We start from the raw sequence: 20,116 nt of genomic DNA on the forward strand, positions 1-20,116 counted from the left end.
CAGGGAAAAATGGATCGCAATGACATTTCGGACGCTGAAGAAATTGTTGACGGACCACAGCCATACAATTATGAGCCTGCTAGGCTGCCAAGAGAGCAGGGACAGGCCAGAATTAATGTTAGACAGAACATATTGGAACTTACAATAACAGAAACTAAGCTTCGATCAGGCGTTTGTCATGCTCATTAATATCCGCCCAGACTAACGTTACGTGACATAACTTATAGCGGTTTCTCATCGAGAGACAGAGAGATATTTATTCCTGATACATTTTTTGTTCCATAGGTGCTTGCGTGGGAAATGCGAGACAATGTTTACAGCTGAGGAAAGTCAGTGTTGCAGGGAGGTGGATGCATACTGGGCCTTAGTGGAAAATGCCAAACTTCCATGGTTGCAGTTAGTGTTACTACAGTAAAGCCATGGTGAATGTTGCTGATCTGTGGACACTGGATAGTTCGTTCATTCATTGCACAATGTTTATTCCTGGTTTCCACGTCAGCGCTGTTCGATCCGTTAATAACGGAGAAATGTGAATATTTCTCACTAGATCTTGCAGCGATGTTATTATTCAGTGGCGAATTCAAATGCTTTATTTACTGGATCTCGCAGTTACAGTGTTGCTTGATCAGGCTCGCGCTGCACTGGTCCAAACTGATAAACGGTCCACACAAACACAATAACGAGTAGCTCAGTTTCGTTCCGCTTACAGTTTACGCGTTTGCCAGTTGATGTTGTGCTCGCGCCTACATCCGGCGGGAGAACCCGAAGATGCGTGCACTGAAGGAACCGCACCAGCTCTGAGTCTCACCCGGTTCTTACTTCGGTATCCCATGTTGAACTCCATCATATCGCCGGGACGATAATCCTCCGATCTGAAGTGAACGCTACACACGACCGCGTTTTCCGAAGCCGACGCGGAAGAGAAATCCCGTCTCTTCACCTGCACAAACCGCACCCAGACACGAAAGATAGCACCGTCCTTTTTCTTGTTAGGAAACCGGTGGACTCGATGTCCTGACAGGCTGGAGTTTTTGCAAGCTCCACAAACACATAAATTTACCATGACGATGATAAATTGAAATACAAAAACTACTGAAAACACACTGACTCACGACCGCTCTTACTGAATACCAACCTACTCTGCACTGAGCTGGCAGAGCACAGCATATCTCCCTCGTGTGACGTAAAATGACGCGATGTTGAAAAAAAGCGGTTTGTACGAGCAGTCAAAGAAATGCTTACTTTATCTACTAAATTGGTGTCCTTATGTCGTTTTTAAACATTTTAAATCCTGCATTATCTTTTCATATGGTATTTTCATACACAGTTATATATTCATTTAGATTTTTTTTTTACCTGCAAGATGCTCTTTAAGGGTAATCAATGAAAGCACCCAACAGGTGTATTCCACAATTGAAATTATGATTAACTGTTTGTATATTTTTAGTAACATATTGATGTATTCTCTTGTGTTGGCTTAAGTTTATAAATGATTTACATTACAAATCTAATGAAATGGCACACATTGCGTTCCCAGATTAACGTTATAAGCAACCCAAGCGCACAGCATATGCAGAGATGAAGTTTGAGACGAGCTCCACGCATGTAAATGATAACAGTTCATGTGGAGCAGCATTTACTGTGAATGGAGCTGCTCTGAGGCGCATGTAAATAATTAAAGTGCATATATATTAAACCAGCATTCATTTAATTGAATCATAGTCTTTGTGAATTCTCAATATCATTATCTATGCTGTGTATGTTTTATTAAATGGTTTTAATACAACATGCAGCCTTAGAAAACGGTCTAATAATGCAGTTCATGGATTCTCGTCCATGGGATGCACCACTTCCGGTATTTTGCCGGTTACTCGACATGGCTAAATTGAAATTGAGTACTCGAATATACATAGAGCACATAAAATATGTTAAATGGAAGCTCAGAGTGCTTGCTTGAGTGGTTGAGTGTCCGTTTACTATTAAAAAAAAAAAACATTTTAAAATAGTCATAGTTCACACAAAACCTCTTAAATCCAAAGTATACTTCAGTTCTGAGACAAATATAGTGTATGTGGACATCCAAATGCATAGGCCTAGCTTTTGAAAGCATACTCCATTTGATACCATGCGGTTGACACAAGAACACTGAAAAATGTCATCCTTGTCCAGTGTCTGACTCTGTGCTGTTACTCTCCAGAAGTAATGACAGATAAAAATGTCTTTGTACTTTTTTAAACTAGAGTTGTGTTTGTCGCTTGAAGTTGCCTGCTGGCTATAATTTTATGTCTAAATACTCATCTTTGATAATCAGAATGACATATTTAAAAAAATATTCTGTGAAAATAATTTCTTCATGCCTTAAAACAGCTTGAATGTAACTACACCCTTGCTTCCTTTAGTATACGCAGAACCATGAATATGCAAATTAGTCCCACACCAGCTCGGACTACCTGATCCCCTCAGTCAACTGTAGTAAACGCTACACAGTGGCAAGTGGAATATCGGTTTAATTCAGCCGTATATGTCTGAACCAGAAACTGATTTGGAAGAAGAAGAGGAAGAGAGAATTATACATGAGGGCCATCTCTACAAGGCGATGTATCAGAATGGTAATGCGTTTAATGTATCACTCTTTACAACATCGGACACTCAACGGTAATTGATATGATAAGCCTTTGGTCTAACTACATGATCAAACAGCTAATAATATGTTACACAAACCATGTTCCCGTTCACCATTTCAGAATCAGACAGCTGCCTTCTAAAAATCATTAGTCTTGAACATCATAAAAAGTAGGGATTATAGGGATTATAACAATTTGCAATATTTTTGTATTTGCTCTGGAATAGTTTAAAAGGAGATTATCAATCACTGATCAGAGTTTTGAATTGATCCATCATGGAGATGGACAGTTCTTTCTTAAAGGGATAATTCATCCAAAAATGAAATTTCTGTCATTCATTTCTTACTTTCATGTCGTTCCAAACCCGTTAGACCTTCGTTCATCTTCGGAACACAAATGGAGATATTTTTGGACTTTCTGACCCCCCTATAGACTGCAATGTTATTACCACTCTTATGGCTCAGAAAGGTAGTAAAGATATCTTTCATTCATTTGTGTTCCAAAGATGAACGAAGGTCTTATGGGTTTGGAACGACATGAGGGTGTGTAATCAATGACAGAATTTACATTTTTGGCTGAACTAACACTTTAATTCACAAGTTGCTAGACAGAATCATGAAACTGGTCTAATGACACACTTTTTAGGAATCTTAAGGGCTAAGATCACTTAACTTAAGATCAACATGAAATTCACAATTTTAGCTCCTCAGTAAAATCATTGTGAAAGTTCGATAGACCGGCAGCTTTACATGAAATTACACGTCGCAGTGAACAGTAACTCAGCGTAGCACACATTAACAGCCCCACACTGTTTCTGTATGCCGTGTCCCCTGCCGAATCCAGAAGTCCCTTTGTCATAATTCAAGTGTGTCCTTCTGGATGTTCCTTATGACCTGCTAAAGAAACACACAAAGCCAGGGTGGGCACCTCTGGTTTATCTCTCTTTACACGTTCGAGATGTGACAGCAGGGCCTGCTGTGTGCATAAAAGGGAAGAGGAAGAGATTTATGAGACAGCGTTTGTGTGTGTTTATCTGATGGATAACAGCGGACACTGTTTCTTTGTGTGGCTGCAGTTGGGAACCCTATTTTCATGGCCACACCTTAATTGTATCGATTTTCATAATGATAAAAAGAACATTTGTTTGAATGGTGCCCTATATATCCGGATGATCACTCACTGGATTTATTATTACTGAATCTCTGAGTTTTTAATGATATTTCTCTGATGATATTGTTTCACCAGGAAAAAAAAACAAAACGTTTATGACCTTTATTTGATTTAAGAAAATGAAGAAACCCTTCTGAAAGAGATATTTTATGTCTCAGATTCTCTTTAAATGATGGCTGGAGGCCAAATGCGACATTACTCACACAATGTGCCAACATTCTTTCCTCTTGAATCCTCACACAAATGAAATCATCAGCCCTATACGATATGCATATGCATGCAAGAGAAATTATTGCCCTATAAAGTTAACACCTTGTTAAACCAGTTATGGATCTTTTCAAATCCCTATATGAGGCTATATATTTAGGCATATTTTGTTTAAATGTCGACTGCAATAGAGTTCCAACTTTTTACTTTTCAGAATGATTCCTTGCTACAGACAGATTATTGTAGTGGATCAATGTATTTTGGTGATGTAATAGTGTTTTTTTAAATGTGCATTGTATAGTGTATAAATATAGAGTGTAATAACGGTCTATCCCTGCCACAATTTATTTTATTTTACGCTATTAGTTTAGTATTAGCTTATTCACAGCTTTAGCTCTTGCTCCACTCCGGGTTTTCCATTTACTCACCAGTAAATGAAAGAGGAGCAACGCTCAGCCAATTTAAATTTGAGGATCTAACTGCTGTATAATATAATTTCTTTTATATAATGAAAAACAAACACAGTTTTATTCTCTCACTCTTTATTTATACATAATTTACATACAGTGTGGAATGAATTTTCTCACTTTTTGTCTCTTTTTCATTCCCCCCAGGAGGTCCATGAAATTCTGCGAGAGTACGAACTCAAATACTGTTTTGTGGACCGGAACAAAGGAACAGGTAATTGGCCTCCTTCAGTCATCCTTCTGCTCTCATGTTTCTAATGGTTCTTTTCCATCTCAGCCATCAGAATCCAGACCTCTCTCTCTCTCTCTCAAAAAAAAAAAACCCACCACACATTTGCCTACTTAGCGCACCTGAGATGTTAATTTCCTGTGGTGGTGAATGAGCACTTACAGAGAATTGTCTTGATGGAGAGTCTCAGCTCTCTAACTGCAAAAATGTTGCCTGTTTCTTTGAAGTAAAGTGAAGCTTTGAGGTTATTTGAGTTTGTACATTCTGTCACAGTGCTTATTTGTCCATTTCTATTTCTGTTCCATATTAAATATTGAATCAACTGTGCAGGTACATTTTAGATTTCACATATAATTTTAACTTCATAATATTATAAATGAATAAAATGTAATATTTTAACTTCAGTCCATCACTTACAATGATGATCTAATACATCACAAAGAGCTGCTATTTCAACTGCATTTCAGACAATTGGAAAGCTCAGGATTACTTCCAAAACAAACCAAGCTTGTAATTTTCATCCATGCAGAAAAATCATTTTAAGTCTAACATATGGTAAAAAGATAAAGGATGATTGATAAAAATGTTTTGAATTCAAGCATAACGTGTATTTATTTGTTTCAGTTTAAGTAATTAGAGGAAACAGCTTAAAAAGAGGAAAGGCTTGTTCACTTGGAACTGGTACTGATAGTTCATAGGTTTGAAGTGTCACGGGTAGTTGTCCTGAACAAAGCGCATGACAGGAATAATCCAGGAAACAGTCTTTAATTCAAAAATACTCAGGAAAACTCAGGGAAACTGATTCACAACACCTCAACATTGACGAGACAGGACAAGGACTGCAAGAACACAGGGAGTAAATACTAGAACAAATGAGGGAACTTATAAGCTAATTAATTGGACGACAGGCGTAATGAATCAAACAGACACAGTCTAGGGGCCTATATCATGAAGCTGGGTTAGTTTAAAAGGGGTCATATGATGGTTCTAAAAAGAACATTATTTTGTGTATTTGGTTTAATGCAATGTGTTTACATGGTTTTCGGTTAAAAAAAGTCATTATTTTACACATACTGTACATTATTGTTGCTCATCTATGCCCCGCCTTTCTGAAACGCGTTGATTTTTAAAGATCGTTCTGAAAAGCGCGGTGTGCTCTGATTGGCTAGCGATCCAGTGCATTGTGATTGGCCCAAAAACCTTAAGCGTGTGACGGAAATTTCACGCCCCTTACATCAGCTCCCAAAACGATAATGTCGAAGCTACCTTACCAATACGAGCCCGAATCTGAACCGGAAAATGCAGATGACCAAGCTGACCAATCAACTTTGCCAGCGCAACTGGAGCAGAACGTAGCAGATTGGTAAGGTTTTATTTCATTGGGGACATAATTACTGATTATAATGACTTACTGTCTTTTTACGCGTCACGCTACGGGTGTGAGAACACTACGTAAACATAAAACTATGTCTGCATTTGTGATCGTAGAAACGAAAAGCAAGCGCTATACTGCTCAAAACTCGTGTTTGAATAGTCAGTAGCAAATTCTCAAAATATGAAAACATGCTTACTTGGTGTCTTCGAGTCAGAAGCGGCAGAATGTACATGCAAAGATGGAATTGCCCACTTTTTAGAATCAGCCTTTGTGCACAACACCGGCCTTGTACTCTCACAGGTTCGAAATTTTTAATTGTACTGTTCTGGAACAGTTGTAAATAAAGCTTAAGCACTGTTTTCTAATTGTGTCCTTTTTTGGAAGGCCAAACAAAGTAGTTTGGCTTTCGCAAACGAAAAACACAGCATTTCCACGACATGGTGGCGCCGGCGGCAACAATAATACAGCGATAAGAAAAGTTACGCCTTCTTTCTTTGCGTATACATTTGGGCGGTGTTATGAAACTCTTCCCCCACACACTGACGTAGATTTGTGGGGGCGTGTTTGAATGAAGCGTTTTAGGAAGGCGTGGCTGAGCCTTAACTTTTATAAAGAATATCTCTTTAGGTTTGACACTTTGAGCTTTGTAACTCTGCAGATCTTATACATGCACTAACAGCAACATAACACACTAAAGAAAAAGGAAAAAAAGAATCAAATTGCATCAAATGACCCCTTTTAAGCCAACCCTGGACTTCAGGCACAATGAAAGTGGCTCGGCTTTTAGCGGTGTTCATTGCCTTAGTAATTTATACTCCACGGCTAACCTTCTCTGGGGCAGGTTATGTTCTGAACCGAAATTGAACCAATCAGCTGTGAGCAAAGTGACACATGTCTGATGCAATAAAGTCACTTGCCCAGTTTCTTTTGCTATTTCAACTCATGGTACAGCATCTACAGCATAATGGTACAAACAAATCCTGATTGAATTGGTTCGGTTTTGTTAACTTGAAACTAATCCTGTAACCCTGAGTTTGTTCAACTACCATCATGGTAAAGACCCTAGGAAAACTAGGTCAACTGACAGGATACACTGGTAAACAGGACTGAACCAAAATGCGAATACATTCACACTCCTCCAGACCTTGAAAATGTAAGCAAACGGCACGTGCGCATACCTTTTACAGACTGCCTAAATTTGGCACAACCTTTACCGTGTCAGTTCAGGAAACAAGGTTGTAGTATATGTTTAGTCCTGTTCATGGGGTGCGAACAAGTACCTTTACTTTGGGCATAGATTGAATCGAAAAGCAAGTCAAATAACACATGTAAAATCGTTTTTAAATCTTTTAGTTACTGCAATTATAAAAGAAATTGCTCCTCTGAATGCAACAATTTTCTCTGAATGTTGTTGTGATGGGAACAATAAGCCTTTTATCAAAATTCAGTGCAGGATTGTAGACACAAACCTGGCCAAATGTTCTACATTCTCACATTTAGAACTGCTATGATATCTGTAGAGCTAACAGCATCTTGCAGAGTGCTACAAGCAACTTGCTTTGAAATGTTGTTGAAAAATCTGCTTTAATGTCTTATTTTTTTATTATTTTTTTTTTTTTTAAATGTGGAAGGATGAGTTAACATTTTCTAGCATCATTTGGCTTATCTTCATATCAGTATGAAAAACCATGAATGATCAAAGCTCAAATGCTTCAGTGTAATGGGGTTCATAAGAGGTGAAATCTATTCTGAGTTGCACAAAGTGAGGTAGCCAAGAAAGATGTGTTGCTGGATCAACGTTCTTTGTTGGTCCTGGAAAAGTATTTCTGTGATTGGTCATCCCTTCCTTTGAAATTCGAGATACATTTTTGGTTGATAAGAACATTGTTCAAGCCCCTAACACTACAATCTGATTGGTCAATAGGAATGTTTTAATTTTTTTATTTTAATGAACAATATATATGTCAATTTAAATATAGTAAGCAACACATGCTGCAATTAAATGTTTTATTTCATATAATATTTACTAAAATAGAGTAAACAACACTTTAAAATAAGGTCCCCTTAGTTAACATTTTTAATGCATTTGCTAACATTAACAAATACATTTGTTACAGTATTTATTATCATTTGTTAATGTTGGTTAATAAAAATTTAACTGTTGCCTACCTGTTAGCTCAGGTCCATTAAATAATATTAACAGATACAACTTATGATTTTAATAATGTATTAGTATGTTGAAATTAACATTAACTAAGATTAATAAATGATTTAGAAGAATTTTAAATTGTTAGTTCATGTTAACTAATGTAGTTAACTAATTATAAAGTGTTATTAATGAATCAATATGGATAAAATCATTTGAATACAATTTTTTGACTAAAATCCGCATTTTGAACTAATCAATTTAATGATTTAATGACCCATCACTTGCTTCTTTCCCGAATGAATCAGCCGTTTTAACAGATGGGTTGAATGAATGACTCCCTCAACTCACTTATTAAGACCGTGACTTGTCGCATTGCCCCTTAATAAAAAATTTTAATTTCTGTCACTGCTGTGAACTGACCACTGCATAGAATATGAAAAATATGAATATCTTCATGAGTCAGCTGTCAACAACAGGCCTAAACCAGCCATGGCACCAGCACAAAAACACAATCAGTAAAATATCATCTAATTATTATCAACAAAACTTTGAAAATATCGAGATATATTTTTGTCAATTTTGCACACCCCTAATGTACGGTATTCATTTTGATTTCTTCAGGTCTTAAAAAGGTCTTAAAAAGCCTTAAATTTGAATTTAAAAAGTGTGCAGCATCCCTGGTCCCAGCACTATCAATATGTCCATTTCCAATATAAAAAAAAAAAACATTGAAATGAATAATTTGATACAATGGATTTTTTGTGTACATACATGTTTTTACATTGAACTTATATTTTAAAAATACCTGCGTATAATTACAGCTGTTGACCCTTCCCTTACACCTTAATCCACCCTTAAACCTACCGTACCACCACACCTGTCCCTAACTAACTACAGTATATCCGTATCCCACCTCAATAGCAGCAAAAGTGTTTTTACAATACAACATGAACACAATAAGTACATTGTACTTATTTTTCGGTTTAAGTACATAGTAGTTTAAGCCAGTTAATATAAAGTGGGACCAAAACAAATATTATTTATAAATATAAATTATTATCTGCTATATATATATCAACATATCATAGCCAATCCATGTGTGCCCACTTTCGGAATGAACCGCAGCTGCATGATTACTGTTATTACAGCTGCATATTTCACACATGGGTATTTTGCACAGTCCAGTGCTAAACCTAAGGCTGATTATCAACCTGCACCTTCATGTAATACCGGGATTCTGGCCTGCTAAATGTCGTCAGTGCCTAAAACCCCTGGCAGCATGGCAAACATTCCCACATGCTCTAATTAGCAGTATCTAGGGATAAAGGTGAAACACCATGATGATCTCATCCTCCAGCCGCTCGGGGCTTGTCACCTCCTGCCAGCACCCCAGCAGAGGCTCTGATGTCAAGGATCAGAGTCCAGCGTGCCTGCAGGAGCTGGAACACTACTTTTGCTCTTCAATACTTGCCTGAAACTAATTGAACAATTTAAAAATGAGTGATTTCACATAGCATGTGACCTGCTCTTTCGATTTGAGTTGAGTTTATGTTGAAGAGCAGGAGAGAGTAAAAAAGAAATGAGGAAAGGCGAGGAAATATTGATAAAGACTGCAAGGAGCGAAAGTAATCAGAGATGTGAGAACGAATGACAGCTTTTATGATGTGGAAGATGAAGGAAAAAAAGAAATCCTACAGAATTTTTTTTTTTTTTGTCTCATCTGGCGTACAGCCCGGAATTGAAATATGCTCTGATATTCCCAATGCTGGAGGCTTACAGTAAGGGAATTACACACCTCCCCCTTCTTACTCATGTTATAGTTGCATCGTACTGCATTATGAATGTTCCTAGGCTAAATGATCTGAACATATGCTTTTAAGGCCTGCCAGGGAAGAGCAGCCTTCCAAAACAAAAATAGTGACAATAGTGGGAAGCTCTCATTTCAAACAGCCCGTTCTTAGAAGCACAAGTCTGCATTGTTACTGATCTCAGAGATGTCACGTCCGACATGGCTAAATCTTTGTTAAGGTCTTTTCAATCTACTGTCAATGAGTAATAAAGTGAAGTAACTGTAAAGTGTGTCTTGGGAAGAATATGGAGCAGTGTTATTTTAGTATCATTAGAGGGTTAGTTTACCCAAAAATTAAAATTGTTATCATTTACTTACCCTCATGTCGTTCCAATCCAAACCCTTAAGACTTTCATTCATCTTTGAAGATATTTGAATGAAATCTAAGAGCTTTCTGTCCCTCCATTGACAGTCCACGCAACTACCATTTTGTCGCCTCTAAAAGTTAGTAAAGAGATCTTAAAAGTTAAAAAAAGTTTGAATATTTTATTTCATGTTTATTTTATTTCAAAAAGCAAAAAACACAAAGGCATATAACATCACTCTGACAAGCTCAGTTTAATAAAATCAGCACAGATTTACTTTCACACTCTGGACTTTTATTCCTAAAGCCTCTTTAGGGTTAAAAACCACTCATGCCTTTAAATGCCAAACAAGGCTGGTGTACAGCTTTCTCCTTTAGCAGCTGCAGGCCCTCCAGCTTTATAAATGTTTGGATTCTCTGGAAAGGGAAGCAGCTCTTCTTCAGAGTGGTATTTTTCAGTGGAATGCTGATGATATAAATTAGTAACTTTTTTCCCCCTTGATATAGATGATGATACACATCTTGCAAAGATCTGCAGGTGTGTTGTGTTCAAGGGCTTTTTCAAGGGCTGTAAATAGCATGAAGCAAAGATGACAACAGGTTGCATAGTTCAAGAGTTGCATACGTCAGCTGAGTAACTGCCATGCAGGAAAATGGATGATAAATGATAGCTCTCTCCGGGTATATTAGACATCTTTGGGCGGCTCAAACAAACAGAGCAATGTTTTGATAGTGCCACAGAGCCAGCGTGTTTACACTCTTTGGTTAAATCAACATACGAATCAAGTTTTTGGGTTAAATTATAGGATGTATATACTAGATAGGGCTGCATTAAGACTGTCAGAGGCCCCTGGGCTCCACCCTTTTGATGGGCCCTTCATGAACCAGAACTATTACCCACATTCACTCAATCTTCTTAATCAGAAAGCGCAAGTTATCAGCCTTTTATTTTGCAGGAATAAATGGCAGTAACAAAACATCCGAACCTACGGTCTGTTATATAGAATATAAATATCACCACATGAACTACATGTTGGCACATAGTCCGAACTATTTGCACAGGCTACTTGCAGTACTTAGAACTACTGCCTACATCAGCTCCATCTTCCTATCAAATCAGCCTTTTGTTTTGCAGAAGTAAATGCAATAAAAAGTTCATAAACACAATTTCACTTACAGTATAGAGGGAACATGTTCTGTTCTCTTCGTTTTGTTGTGACCACGACATATTAACTTGTGATAATAACAGTGACAATATGTTGTGGCCACAAGATCATTTTGTCGAGATAACGACATCCTTATGTAGTAGTGGCCACACATTGTGAGGGAATAAGGCATGGCATAGGAGGATTCATCCTCATGGTGCCTCTGAGGAACCTGATGATCAGGTCGTTGTTCCCTAAAGATTTATCATCCATGCGTTTTGAAGTGACACTCTGAGGGCCACATACATTTTCAGGGTGGAAGGGGACAGTCGACCCTCCAACCTGTCCTGCAGGAAGGAAAGCACTGACCCGACTGCACATATCTGTGCGTCTTTTTTTCGGGAAGCGCATCAGTTAGCGAACAGACTCAAATTGAAAGCATTGGGCTCGAAACTGAGTGATAGTGTCTATCACTGCTGGTGATAGCCCACTCAAGTCGTCCCCGTCCCGTCCAGGGGCCAGACGTGGAGGTTCCAGAGGTCTAGGCCCGGGTGCCAGATTGTACCCCGTCCATGATTCAACAGGGAGGGGCTTTTGCAAGGAGCATGAGCTCCGAGAACCAAGTCCGGATATGCCAAAACACCAACAGGACCGGTTCTTCATCCTCCCTGACTACACAACGTCTGTGCAAAAGCAGTTCTTTTATCCTTGCACTGCAAACAAGCAGAGACGGTCTCCAAAAAGTTCACGATTGATGTGGGTGGAGCTTCTGTATGAGGTTTTGCCAACAGTTTGAGGATCCACTGAAATTAGTATGTTTAGTCAAAGCTCTAGTATAAAGCTATTTAGTATAAAGTTCTAATCAAGCTCTGGTTTTCAAAGGAAATGCATGATTCAAGATTCACGTTTTACGTGATTCACGTTTTTATCAGTAATAATCCTGCTTAGGTTTATGGTTTTAGTTTTTGTGTTTCTGCACTGAGAGCTGCTGTCTTTATTGCACTCAGGAGTGATGTGGAAGAATAGACTTATAGCAGTTGGAGAAAAGAGTAATACAAGAAAACCTACACACTAGTGCATTTAATTGAATCGTCAGTGTCTGGGAAGACCATTAGGGATCACACCTTCCTCTGTCTCTCTCTCCCTCCCTCCCGTTTAAATGACTGCATAGCTTTTCTAGTAAAATAATGCTTGTGAAGTCTACTTTGTGTTCTTATTTTTGCTTCTAATAGAGGTAGTAAGAGTGGCTTGTAAAGATGTTTTTCCCTGTAATTACAAAACAACAGACAGTGTGTGTGTGGAGGTGCACACTCTCGTAGAGGGATTTGCTCCGGGCTGTTGCTTCATCTCTTTAGGTAATGAGGAATATTTATCTTCCATCTCCTATGCAAAGTTTACTCAAGATCCCCATCACCGAGCTCAACAAATTTGCTTCACGGTTTGAAAGCAGTTGTTAATGGCTGCGCATTACAAAACAAAGCCTGTTAATTTAACACTTAGATCCCACCGTCACCCGCACTGGATTTTCCCATCCTCTATAGTTATACCGTAGAACTAAAAAAGCTCACTTGTTTCAATAGGGGCATCCATTACGTGATGGAATTCCGAAGGAATGTGTGGTGTCCCGGACAGGCAGCAGAATGACAATGGATGCGGTGGGTATGGGAAAAAGTTAAACAATGGGACTTTTGTTTAAACTGCACTGTCCTATAATGAAGACACATACGGATCAAAAGAGCTTACGCTGATTCGGCTCGAACCACACCGGCTCAATAGGCCTAGTTAGCATTGATGCAAAACTACATAAATAATTGCTATATTTTGGAATTTGCATGTAACGTATCATTTGAAACAATGTTAATAGTTGGCTTTCTCCAGGTATCATTGACCTTCTCTGAACAAAACAAAAAATAAAACACACAGCAATGTTTTGATAGTGCCAAAGAGCCACGGTGTTTATATTTTTCAGGGAATTATCCTTAGATAGGCTTACTTATAGTTGTCTCTGCGAGTTAAGCTTGGATAGGAAACACATCTAAAAAATTACACACATTTCCTTTGACATCAGTCATTTGCATTAAATGTTTTTGGAGAACTGAGAATTTAAAATGCATACTGGTAATCAAGCACAAAACTGGCTTTTCTCTCTCAGGACCTTTGATATGATGTATTCATTAAAGAAATCATCTTGATTTTTAAAAAGGGCAGCATAATTTAATTGGATAAATCAGTAATCTACTTTTGTATATTTTATTCTAATACATCATTACTTTAGATTTCAGAGATATTTATGTGTACCGTCAGGCTTTTTTCCAGAACACTTTGCATAACAAGAGGTGGCTTGATGTGTTCTGAAGAAAGTGTTTGTTATATATATCATTTATTAATAGCATCAATAGTTCAGTTGCAGTCCTATCTGGTCCTCAGATCTCACCTATTAACTGTCAGTTGACACTTTTCTTTCGGACTAATGCAGTTGAAATGTCTGTAGAGTGCTTTCAAGCTGCCTTAGTGACCACGACGTCGGGAGTCTTCTTTGATAAAAGTCTCTCTCTCATTCAGCCTCATAATATATGAGGGCTCACATACAGCCCTGCTGATTTTGCCCAATTATTTTTGATAGGCCATCAATGTTCTGGCCTTTCATGGCCTACTTCACTAGGTGCAATCGAGACGGGCTCATATAGGCCCTTTTGTGAAGCTGTGTGTGTGTCATTGCACATTTTTAAAAGTAGCAATTAGGGATGGATATGTGAAGGTGTCTAATTAAGTGATTAGACCCTTTTGATTTTTGTTTTATCATTGCCTTTGTGTTTGTTTACAATGTGAAGACAAGCTGGTCACGACTGATATGAGGTCATAGAAAGAGATGGTTTATAGATGTTCTTCTTAACGGCAAGCTGCTTAGACAATGGCGGTGTAGCACAAAATATTATATTATATTATATTATATTATATTATATTATATTATATTATATTATATTATATTATATTATATTATATTATATTATATTATATTATATTATACAACCGCTTGATCCTTCATTAAGCTTTCTGCCAGTTTGAAACAAGCAAATGCTCACCCTGGACGCTTCTTACCAGACACAATGGGTGACTACAACTTTATACTCTTTTGAACAGTTGTTCTTCACTTCAGATGATATTTTTTCTATTTTGACAGTCCTGGATGTAGTAACATATTTAGAATACAATGTCTCCCACCATACACAGATCCTTAAAATATGGACGTTTATGCAGACAATAGCAGAAAACCGCTCAGCCATCAGTTCAGCATCTCAGGATTTTTCTCATGCCTGTAACAGCACTTCACTGATCTCTCTCAACAGTGGCTTATCACAAAGAGAGACAGCACAGATAACAGCTGAATTCAAGTCCCAAAGGGAGGCAAAGTACACCATTAGAAGCCCACATGCTGTCATTTCACACCTCAATTCTTGTTATGTTCGCTGTTGTTTGCTGTGCCCAATTTCTAAATGACTGATTTACAGCCCTGAAATTAATTGCCGTGTGAGCGTTTGCATTCACTCCCAACGGACAGTTCATCAGCATGTACAGTGACAAATCACAGGCGTTAAAAACTGCTGCTATCTGACACGCGTGATCTATGAGGGAAACACACCGGAAACGGCTGCCCACTCTCTTGGCTCATGTCATGTGGTTGTCCTTCGAGAATCACAAATTGGGAGATGAGCATTGTTTTTTGTCCTGCTGAAACTGGAATATATAATCGTGGTTAAAAACATTTTAAAGAATGCTTAAAAAAAACGAAACCTTTTAACAACTATTTATGTTTAAGGTTTATTTTGCAATATTTTCATGGCAATTAAAGCACATTATTCTCAAAGATTATTCTTAACTTTTATTACAGTAAAAACTTGCTGTGTCATGATTTGTATTATTATTATTTATTTTTAAGTCAGTATAAAGGCAGTATGACAAATAATACTGTGACGTATAAATACTTTTTTGCATCAGTGTTGAGAAGGAATTTTTTTTATTTTATATTTAAGCTAAAAGGATTTCTGTTTTCCTTAGTGGTATTTTTGAGGTGAAATATTGAATTGAGCTTCACAAGTTTCATAAGATTTAGACACATTTATTTAGATGATGCATGTATTTAGGTAACAGATGTAAGTGATTCAGACAGCATGAGCACTCCATCAGAACAATGACCCAGCATGCATCTCAATCTCACAGATGATGAAGATCGAGAGAGGGGGCCGCAAATGGATCCAATAGTGGCGTGGGGGTCTCGTTGTCCACTTGAAGCTTTAGAGGGGCTTTTTACAGGAGTGTGTGGGAGTTACTGCTCAGCCCGATAACCACTTCAGCCAGATGACTGATGCAGGGAAAGCAGAAGGAGATCATCATTAATTGATGCAGTGGCAAATGTAGGCGGCTTTGGAGAAGGAGCACACACACTCTCACACTAAAACATGAACATATAGGAGGACAAAGGCCAAAGTCGTGGCTGCTGAAGAGCAGAACACATTTGAATATTGAGGCTGGATAATGCTAGCATTTAACCGCTCCATTATCCGGGATCTTTGTTTGCCTGGTTGGAAATGAAAATAGCTCTGTCATTTACTTTATGCTTCTGTGTTTTGACTTGTATGCAAGGGTTTTTTCAGATCTGTTTTGGATGAGGAGATTTTATTTAGGACACTCCATGATAATGATGGCGGATCCTTCAACGAAGACTCATTGGAAAGAATGTGCCTCTAGTACCTACATTCTTGCAAAACTCCAAAAACAGACCTATACAATTCACTGCAGTTTCCAGCTAAAATGAACACCAGATGCAGTTAAACACCAACAACTTTTATTCCTTAGATTCCTAAATTATGATTAAGGGGCAGATTAGATTAGTTAATTAGATTTTTTTTTTTACTTATTTTCATGTGGTTCCTCGCCCAATACTATGTTTTGACCTCAAAACTCTTTTATCATAGCATTTGATTTGTTTTCATTACAAATTAAATTAACTATTTTAACTATTTTTCAGGAAGATGGACTAAAAGTGTTACTCAGATAAGCAATAGCCTAAACAAACAATTGAATAAACAAATGTAAAATACTGTACACATTAAATATAGATTAATCCTTATTAAAGCTACTTAAGTTATTCAGTCAGGAATGGATAAGTGAGTGGTTTTACTTTGTCATTTGTTGTTTGATTATCATTAATGACAGACTGCAGCAGGTTTATTAGGCTGCTCTCACTTTAAGAGCTAGGCTAATTCACGGATCCAATATACTGTTACACACGCGCTTTCTTTCTCAACTGTGTACGTTTACTTAAGACATAACCCACTGTGTTTATGTGAATACTTTCCAAAATGGCATTTTCACATTTATGTGTGTACGCATTTAGTCGTGTATCCGAAGCCCATTTGCTTATCCATGTTCGACTCAGACTTGGAGCGCACTCATAGAAAGCTGCCTGGGGAACAGTGTCTCATTTGCGGCTTAATGAGCTTTTAATAACACTGTTTAATATCAAACATGTCCCACAGTTTAGTAACAGTAGACTGCATTTTACAATACTCCCTTATTTGGCTGATTTGGATGTTAAGTTTAGGCTTTTAGGGAGGAAAGAATGTGCACCGCTATAAAGGAAAGGAATGCGGCAACAGCACAATCATTTCTTTACCTCGATAATCTTGTTTTCATAATCGTTGGACGGCGAAATCGCACAGCCCTAGTGTCTATTCCATACATTATCACGTTATGCTGGCATCATCAGACAGCATCTCATCACTGGTTCTACACAGTACTCGCACTTTTTAAATGAACTTATTGACTTGATTTTGGCTTGCTCTTGCATCTGCAATGGCCTAAGAACCATCAAGGGAGCCAAATGTTGTGAACTATTTGGCCCTTCTATAGTTACATTTTAAAAATAAATTTTCAAAGCCTGTTTTTACACAATAGATAAAAGATGAGTGTGTCTGTTTGTTCTTTTGCATGTTCATCAGAATACATACTTCAGATCTACAGTATGGCAGCTGTCAGCTTTGTTGGGTGTTTTCAGTGGTAATTGACATGCTGAGATATAGCGGTTGGACGCCAAAATCTGTGTGTGTGTTGTACCGTTAAATTCATGTGACCTTAGAATTGATATAGTTGCATTTGGGAACTACAGGTATGCACGTGTTTGTGTAGCTCTGACCTGCCAGTGGTCATGCCATAAATCAGTAGTTGGATCACAGAGCGTGTCTGCGTGTTTGTGATAGTGTGCATGTGCGTCTGCCTGACTGCTTGATAATTGACATGCTGTAAAGCAGCAGGGGAAGGCTTGTTTGCACTCTGCCGCTGAAGGCAGCTAGTGGGGGGAGGACACTCTGTCAATGCACAGCCTGAAGGACCCAAACTTGGCCTGGCGCTGATGGCCTTGGTCTGTTAAGATATTGCAGCCATCTGGTAATGACACCCAGTCTGAACAAGGCCTAACAAGCCATAACAAGCACAGTTCCAGGACTGAGCTGCGTCGCCTGCTCTTTGCCACAGACCTAGTTGTCGAGAACCACAGTCATTGTGTATGTCTGTGTCACAGTGGCTGAATCATCATTCACGTTGCTACAGTGTTTAGTAGGCAGATTAGTGAAGATGCACGTCAAAGGCGTTTCTGGGATTTCACTCATAGGGAGCTCGGCTTGCTCAATGGACAATATTTGGTTGCACTTTATTTTGTGATTTGTAGACTGAAGATTTGAATATACAGCATTTTTGGAGGAGAAATGTACCAAACTTTAAACATTTTTAAAGACTGGTTTTTGGTCTTAAACATCATGATTTGTTCCTCATATTTTAACTTTGGTGGATTAAATGTGAAAAATATTCCACAATAGTGTTCAAACATTTGAAATAAATAAGATTTTTTAAAGTCCCCTTGTAGCAAAATAATAATCATGTAGTATACCACACCCTCTCCCATGTGTGCTTATGTTTACTCTTCCGCCTGCCAAAAGTGGCACACGTGCCTAAGGTTTAGGCGCCTGATTTGTGTTAGCTAGATGCTTACACTTACACCATGTATGCAGTAAAGCAGTCTGTTGTATGAAATGAATATGTAATTTTATGACAGTAGGTCTACTTTTGCATCGCCAAATAAGTGCATGTAGCAAAAATCTGCAAATTGAGATTTACCCAGCCTGGACAGAAGCTACTGCATCAATCATCCAAGCCCGTATGCTAACAGATACAAGCCCATGCTTGTTTTAAATGCTGTGATCTTTCACACCCTGGCTTAATGAATCTCGATGAGCTCTCACGGTGTGAGTAGAGCTCATGTCATACACTACACTAACTGAGTGAGTGTTACTCCTCCCCAGCATATTATCATCTCAGAGCTAACGAAAAGCCTAATGAGTGTAATAAGAACGGGGAAACGGAGCACAGACAATGCTCATGGGATGAGGAGGCTCAACGCTGTGATTTTAACTTTATAATTGCTGTAATTGTTGTGCCTTTGTCTCATGATGTTTGCAGAAGCCAATGATAAACTCTTCGATCTGGACTCATACTGACCACAACGGACCTAAAGAAGCCACAAAAGATCTGCAATAGACAGTAATGTCATCTTCTATTGACACGTCATGCTAGTCATTTTCATGTCAGTCCCTATGTAGCGCTTACTAATGACTGCACTGTACATTAATGAGTAATTTTAGATGTCTCATGGCAGAAGAATTATAGGCTTTATGCTGCTACAATAAAGCCCCCCATCACACAAACCCCCTAACTCGACTTAGCCAAGAAAAAAAGAAACTAATAACTGTCACAGATTGAGACGAAGGCTATAATCAGGTTCCTCCTGTGTTTTAAAAAATGGTTGCTTAGCGCTGTCACCAGTAAAGTGGCTGTGATTTCTAAGATTATTGTGTTAGCTGTTCTTTGTTCACGTTGTATTTTGTCTTTGTCGGATAAGAAAATGCTTATCTATGCTTCATTTACTCTAGTTAAAAGGAAGGGAGGAATAAGGGGGTGGAGAAGGACAAAAAATTAAGTATAAATGAGATTAACTTCAATGCAAAACTGATAAACAGTTTTTAACAATGTGTCCTGTTATTAAAAATAATGTAAAATCCTTTTATGTTTGATAATTAAATGGACAGACTTCTTGTGAAGTTAATTACATTATTTAATTGAATTTAATGGTAATTAAAGAATTATTTAATGACAGGCTCACCGTACTGTCACGTTTTCAGGAATTAATCAGGTTAATAAACTGAGAGCCATCTGCCAAGAGCCAATCCAACAGAAAATCTGTAAAATTGTAGTTTTAACCCTTAAATGTTTTTTTTTTTTTTTTTTTGGGAATAAGAGGCTTTATTCATATCAAGTCAGGATGAAACGGAAGTAGCAGCAGATGGTTTTTTTTCCAGATTTTGACAAGTCCACGTGTAACGGATTATCGAAAAATAAAAAAATGTAGGATGGGGACTTGGATCTATCTGTCAGTGGTTGATTGGATTTTGAGATGTGGGTGTGGCACTCAAAAATGGAGGCAGATGAACTCAAGCTTGCAGGAGCGGGGTTTAAGTCCTGCATACGTCATTCAAATTACGAGAAGA

At 38.0% G+C, this 20,116-nt stretch overlaps 1 protein-coding gene across 1 annotated transcript in view; it reads left to right on the plus strand.

Annotated features, from left to right (window-relative positions):
• The window catches only part of raver2 (ribonucleoprotein, PTB-binding 2), a 66,643-nt gene that overhangs the window by 9,173 nt on the left and 37,354 nt on the right, over nt 1–20,116 (plus strand). The window contains exon 3 of the mRNA XM_079883658.1: nt 4,616–4,682. Within this exon, the coding sequence (XP_079739784.1) occupies nt 4,616–4,682 (67 nt within the window). The remainder of the gene's footprint in view (nt 1–4,615; nt 4,683–20,116) is intronic.

The sequence above is a fragment of the Squalius cephalus genome (genome assembly GCF_949319135.1).
Source record: "Squalius cephalus genome assembly, chromosome: 10".
Lineage (NCBI taxonomy): Eukaryota > Metazoa > Chordata > Actinopteri > Cypriniformes > Leuciscidae > Squalius > Squalius cephalus.